The sequence below is a fragment of the Meriones unguiculatus genome, chromosome 11 (assembly GCF_030254825.1).
Source record: "Meriones unguiculatus strain TT.TT164.6M chromosome 11, Bangor_MerUng_6.1, whole genome shotgun sequence".
NCBI classification, from domain to species: Eukaryota; Metazoa; Chordata; class Mammalia; order Rodentia; family Muridae; genus Meriones; species Meriones unguiculatus.
In genome coordinates, this window is record NC_083359.1 from 55,203,976 (window position 1) to 55,210,766 (window position 6,791).

Sequence of the window (6,791 nt, forward strand, 5' to 3'; positions counted from 1 at the left end):
AGCATGCTTTAAATAACACTGTTTGCTCCTTTCATGATAAAATGCCCATCCCCACTTACATTAGCTGGTTGCTCTCAACAGGGACATCTGTGTCTTCACTGAGTTCCAAGCTATTACGCCTGTAGGTCGAACCAACACTCAATCCATGAATTAATAATAATGAGGTAGAAAGAATTTTCTTCCTCACATTGCCAAGGAAACCTCTCAGCCACAATTGAAACACAGGACGTGTTTTTAAAACAGCTTTAAAACATCTCCCAACTCCTGGAAGATTAAGTCCATTTGCATAACCTCTGTCAGACTGGAGACAACTAGCAATAGTTATCTCCTCAAAAACCAACAAAAAAGTTCATTTAAAGATGAACTTGAGAGTCAAAGAATTAAAAAAAAAAAAAAGAATCCATCTTCCATTGCTGAGCAATATAATTTGAAAATAAAAAGATGAAAAAAAAAAGCAAAAACAACAACAACAACAAAAAAAACACCACCAAAATTCAATAAGATCCAATTTCTGGTCTTCAAGATTTCTTCACCTATTAAGAAAAAAAACAGAAACCTTCCCCCATCTTTATTATCTGTATAATAAAAGCATACTGTATGTAAAAATATAAAGTGTTTTATGTATAATATGCATATACATATATACGAACAGGCTTATACACACACACACAAATGTATAGAAATAAAACATTTGGGTAATTATCCTTTTAAAATATAATATAAAAGCCTTCAGATTTGAGTTCAATATAAAAATAGTGAACTTACTCATACCAAAGTACCATGAAGTTAACGTTACTAAATTTTACCCAGCCACAAAATCAAGATGAAGAGAAACCCATATATATATGGATGTATTGATATATATGTCAAGGTATATGGTATGTATAACAACCATTATCAGGGAGGGTTTAACCAAAAAAGGTAGAAGTGTACAGTTACAGAGTAACTACAGAGTGGGGCGGAGAGCTGAGGAAGGCAGAGCAGCAGTAGAGCCATTCTGAACCAGCTCGGGCAAAGCCCAGAGATGCCAAAGGAAGCTAGTTTTCTTCCTTTCTAGCAACACAAGCATCACTGGCACGGCATTCTTCAACGCTGGCCCTGCAATGGCTTGCTGATACACTAGTTCCAAACTCTTTACTACTGATGGTTAGAGCTAAGGACTTCACTCCAGCTGGTAAAAGGGTAAATTTTGGGGGGAGATGAAATTTCACTCACAATGAATGGTACATTTATTTACCATTTAAGAATTAAATTTTTTGTAAAAAATTAAATTATTTTGATATACAGAAATGAGTTTCAAAAGCAGCCCAGTAACAAAGTCATTTGATTCTTATGTAATAAACACTACATACTTTCTAGGCTAAATCTTGCCAAATACTATCCAAGACAAAACTAAAATCAAGACTTTAAAAAAAGTGGACACCTTTTACTCACACTTAATACTAGTCAATTTTCCAGGAATTTTTTGGGCAGGGAATATCCCCAAATCTAAAATGAAAAAAAGGAAAAATTGGGATCTTACATTAGTTATTCAGCCTGAAACATCTAATAGACTTAATAAAAGTCATCATTTTCTGGCCTCCCACTCAGTCACAGAAACAGACTCATGAGTGGAAAGGAGCCTAAAGGGCCTCTGAGACCATTCACTCACTGCAGCAATGATGCCTAATACAGGAAAATAGTGACTGCTTATTAAGAATACAACGGCCCAAATTTCATAGTTAGGAATACCATGCTATGGACCAGAATGTACTCTTTAAAAAAAAAAAAAAAAAAATGAACAAACTATAGAAATATTCTCTGGAAACTCATGCTGGGTTTGCCATGTTCCCAAGGCTTGTAGGCTACAGTCCAGTCAATGTTTTTTGATTTTATAAGCATCTCATGTTCCTTACTAACAGGTTATTCAAAGACACCTTATATAACCCTTGTTTTTGTACTACATTATAAAAGATAACTCAAAGATCAAAAGTAATTTTTCTAATTGTTTTGTAATGTTCCCTTTTATACATCCTCAATCCTAAATACTAAGGACAATTCTATCATATCCAGTAATCTGACATCGTAAACCGACCAGTACGAGGTAACTGTAAATTTCCAAATATGAAATAATTTTGTGGGTTTTCATTCTGTCAAGCTGGGTCAGGGGGGTTTAAAGACATTAAAAAATAGGGAAGGAAAGAATATGTCAGTGCAGCCACTAACACATTCTCAAGGCCTTTGTGCACACAGAAGTCCCGAATCACTATATTTAAACAAATCACTGAGTATCCAAATTTTCCATGATGGAACCATTTTTTTTATTCATATCAATGACTAGTTCAATCTACTAACGAGAAAATCCCTAAGCCGTTCAAAGCTGCACTTTTATTTTCTCATTAATACTACCTTCTCTCAAGTGATACAAGTGCCCCTTTGATAGATGTTAGCTACACTGAGTTCTAACTGTGAAATCTTCAAAGGTAACCTTCATTTTATCATCATTATATTGCCTCTGCAGTTTTCAGTCTTTTTGTATTTCCCGAGGTTTTTCATTTTTGTAAGACAGAATCTTAATATGTTGTCAGGCTGGTTTCAAACTCATTGTTAAAGTTATAATCCAGCCTCAGTGTCTCAAATAGCCAGGACTACAGGCACCATGACCACATCCAACTATTTTTTTAAAGAATAAATAGTATGACTACATGTAGTAACAGTAGCAGTAAGATATAGCAAAATAGCAAAAGCTGCCCATTTTAAGTAGAAAAAGGAAAATATTAAGGTAATACTTCTTTTTCATTGTTCTGAACAGCCTTATTTTCAGGGTCCCAGCTCAGAATCAATGTAGAATAGTCATAGTTAACATTCTCCAAATTCATTTTCAGAAATATGAGCTGTTCTATATTATCAAAGTCCATGTTCATGATCTGCTTTGGATGAAAGTGGCTATTTGTGGTAAACATGCATTCAGATTGCCAACTACACATGGGGCAACTCAGATACTGAACAGCAACTTGGGTCAAAGCTGGCCATATGCTCACCTTCCTCTGCCAGTAAACCAAGGGGTCCTCACCTCCTGAGAGCTCTGAATACTTCTCTTTGAAGTATTCGTCCACTACTGCTGCAGCAGAGGGGAATAGGCTTCTGCTCCCAACAGCAGCACTGTCTACGGCTGAGCCAGCCATAGAACCTGAATTGGAGGTGCCTTCTTTTATGGAAGTAAATGAATCCACTCCTAATCTAACTAAAGGGCCAGATGCTTCTGAGCTTGCAATTTGGCAGGCCCCAGGCAAAGATTCCATATAATTACAAACCTCTTCTGCAAGGATCTGTTTGTAAGTTTCTAAATCAGCACCTTGAGGAAAAAAGTCTTCCAAACTGTTCTTAAAACAAGGATCTAACAATGTAGCCAAGATACAATGCTTGGATTTCAGCATGGCACTTAGTAGGGAATCAGTTTCAAGTTTCAAAGATAAACTGTCCACCAGATTGAGGGCCTGAGTAATACCTCTGACTTGAAAATCTTCCCTGAGTCTCTGCAGGGAAAAGAGGAGATGATGGATTAGAGGTAGCACCTGATTCAGTCCTGTTGTCTTGACACTCACTTTCTGGGTGGCCTCCGCAAATGGTTTAAGAATATCACAGACGTATGTCATCAGAGTCCACTGAAGGGAGGTGAGCACCACTCCACTGGCTCTACCCAGACTATGGTGAACGGAGTAGCAATGTTCTAAAAGCCATTTTAACATACAAAAGGTAGAAATCCAGTGGCCAGTTTCATCCTGCTTCAGATTCTTCCATGGAAGCTGGTGATCATTTTGGAACTCTTGCAGTATCTGGCGGGCTTTGACTGAATGGCTAAAATGATGACAGGTTTTTCTAGCAGCCACTAACATATTCTCAATGCTTTTGTGCTCACAGAAGAAGTCCTGAATAACTAGATTTAAACAATGTAGGAAGCATGGCACATGGGTAAAACCACCACCTTTGATTGCATGAACCACATTAGAAGAATTGTCAGAAACAATGAAGCTGGGGATGAGGAAATTAGGAGAAAGCCACAGACCAATCTGGTCATTTAATTCTTGTAAAATGTTAGTTATCAAACAGTCTTTGGCTAAACCTGTAACACAAAGCACTGCCCACTTTCTAAAGTTGGGAGTCCCACTATTATTGGGAGAAGCAGTTTCCAAAGAGACCCAGTGTACAGTCACAATGAAATAGTCAGTGGAAGGGTCATGAGTCCATATGTCAACAGTCAGATGGATCTTTTGGCTCTGAACATTCTCTAAAGTTAAGAAAATTTTTTCTCTAACAGAATCATATAACTGAGGTACAGCTTTGGTGAAAAAGTAAGTCTCTGATGGCAATCTATAGTCAGGAGCAACAATCTGTAGAAACCTTTGAAAAGCTGGGGTTGAGAAATAGTTGTAAGGATGCATATCCTCCACAATCATTTGAATAACTGCCTGACTTATTTGACTCGAAGCTGCATTTTCACTATGTGTTTCTCTCTCTTGTGTATGCACCACAGTATCTTGCTCTGCAACAGGAATAGGACTCTCAGATCTATTTTCAACCTCTAAAATAGGAGGTCCATCTGTATCAGAGTCACTAAGGTCCTCAGCTGTTAAATCTTGGCTTCCTGATGACTTCTCTCCATGCACAGTATCATTTAAGAGATCACTGCTCTCTGTCTCCGTCTCATCTAACCCATTTCCAATAGCACCACTATCTTTGTTGGCAACAGCCCAATGGATGGGATGTGTAGCCTGAAGGTGTCGTTGCAGCGTTGATGTTCCTAAGTGAGAACCTGGCCTCCCCCGGCTCACACTTCTTTTACATATGTTACACACAGCTCTTGAGATGTGCTGAGGATCAGTATAAAAAAAATTCCAAACTGCAGATGTCTTGGCCCTGGTTCCAGGAATTAAGGCATGCTTGACAATGTTACTTTTGATGAGAAATCTCCCTCTTTTTGCCCTCAGGGCATCAGATGCTGATTTATCACGTTTCTTACCCATTCTGTTTTCCTCTAACGAATCGGTAGGAATATACTCAAAGCTTGCATTGCTTCCAGGAGAAGAAGGAGACAAAGATAAATCCAAGGTAAAGTCCTCCTCCCCATTAGTGACTCCAAACTTATTGGCTCTGGTCCAGTGAGGAGAATGCCTTGCCTGAAGATGTCGTTGAAGAGTAGATGTGCCGAGATGGCTGCCTGGCTTCCCCCTGCTGACACTTTTTTCACACAAGTTACAAATAGCTCTCCAGGTATATTGGGGGTCAACATGAAAAAAGTGCCAAACGATGGAGGTCTTGGCTCTGGTACTAGGTAGATAGATCTGCTTTTCTATATTGTTCTCAAAAAGACTTTCTTCATCTTGCTCAGGGGCGCTGGAAGCTAACAAAGCAGGAGCATCTGCAATAGGTTTCCCAGACCCCAGATCCTTAGTAAACTTTTTGGCAAGGATTAATTTTTTTCGGCGCCTTTTCCCCTTTATTCGCAAGCCCTTCTTTCTTTTCTTTTTAGAAGGCAATTTTGTCTCTTTATTCACTCCTTCTGCCACCATCTTTCCCTCTACCACATCGTCTTCGTCTACATTTGAATTAATAGAAACACATCCCAGAATCCCAGCATCACTGAAAGTCCTGCATCTTCTGCCAGGAGAGATCGAGGAAACTGGTACATTTAAAGTACATACACTCATTCTCTTTATGTCTCCAAAACCCAGACCAGAACCCTATGGTGGGTTTCCTACTCCAGCAGAAACACAGCTGCCCCTGTCTACTTGTATTACCTTTCCTCCAAGCTCTATGGGGAGTCAAATTCCCTTTCAACCAATGACTTCCAAGCCAGGTTATTTTTGGAGGAAAAATTACAGCAATGGAGAACATTCCCAAACTCTGTCTTGCAGGGCTTTAGGAGTCCTTTTAACTTTCTGGATTCAAATAGTCCAGTGTCCTCATGTTATAGAAAAAAGAGCTGGGGCCCATTTTCCCACAGTCATGGAACCTGTAGCAGCTAAAAGTCAAGTCTTCCAAACTGCAGGTTCATGTTCTTGCTGCTGTATCAAGAACTTCATCTGCTGGACATGCCTTCAGTTCTTAAAATATGTCTTAAAATATGTACTTTTAGTGAATCCACATGACAACAACATTGACTTCCCCTTAACTCTTATTTTCAGGAAATTTCACTTAAACATAGTGCATCATTCAACAGTCATCATTTGTGACTGTAATTTGCCAATACAACCCCAAAAGTCAATTCTGGAAAGCTAAATCAGATTCCACATACATAGCAGTAAACGCTAGTTGTGCCCTTTCTGTTCTGACATTTTGAAAAATGTAGGTGGCTGAAAAAAATTTATCTGGAAATAAAATTTTAAAACAAGGTAACAAGCTATATTTTTCGTTTACGGTTTCTATCAGGAGTTCATATTTAGACTGAAGCAACCTGTAATAACTCACAAGTTGACATCCTATGAGCAGCCAAACCAAAATGAGCTTCAAACCACTTTCATTCCTTTTCCATGGATCCCCTCCCCTCCCCTCAATACCAACACATTTACCCTACAAAAGCATGGCTATCACTAGCTCCACAGCCGCCTTCTCAGGGTCCAGAACCAAAGCCTGGTAGATGTCAACAAACCGAGCCTTCCCCATAGGGATCCGCACCGATTATGGGCGTCTAAGGGGTGTTCTTCATTACGGTCTCACCAATCCTACACAAGAACGAAGAGTCCCTGTAGCTCTTGACTTCGAAGATGAGGGCTGGGGTGGGAGAGTAGTCAGGGTGGGGAACGGGATAGAGG

General features: G+C 39.2%; 2 protein-coding genes across 2 annotated transcripts; both read right to left on the reverse strand.

The window, feature by feature from the left end:
• Positions 1 to 527: 527 nt before the first annotated feature.
• Positions 528 to 1,441, reverse strand: LOC132646360 (uncharacterized). Its single transcript, XM_060364321.1, has one exon. It carries the CDS (start codon positions 994 to 996, stop codon positions 898 to 900), a length of 99 nt encoding a protein of 32 aa, XP_060220304.1. The 5' UTR covers positions 997 to 1,441; the 3' UTR covers positions 528 to 897.
• Positions 1,442 to 2,276: 835 nt separating this feature from the next.
• Zbed6 (zinc finger BED-type containing 6) lies at positions 2,277 to 6,554 on the reverse strand. Its single transcript, XM_021633764.2, has one exon. The coding sequence runs from the start codon at positions 5,685 to 5,687 to the stop codon at positions 2,757 to 2,759; it is 2,931 nt and encodes a 976-aa protein (XP_021489439.1). The 5' UTR covers positions 5,688 to 6,554; the 3' UTR covers positions 2,277 to 2,756.
• Positions 6,555 to 6,791: the final 237 nt, after the last annotated feature.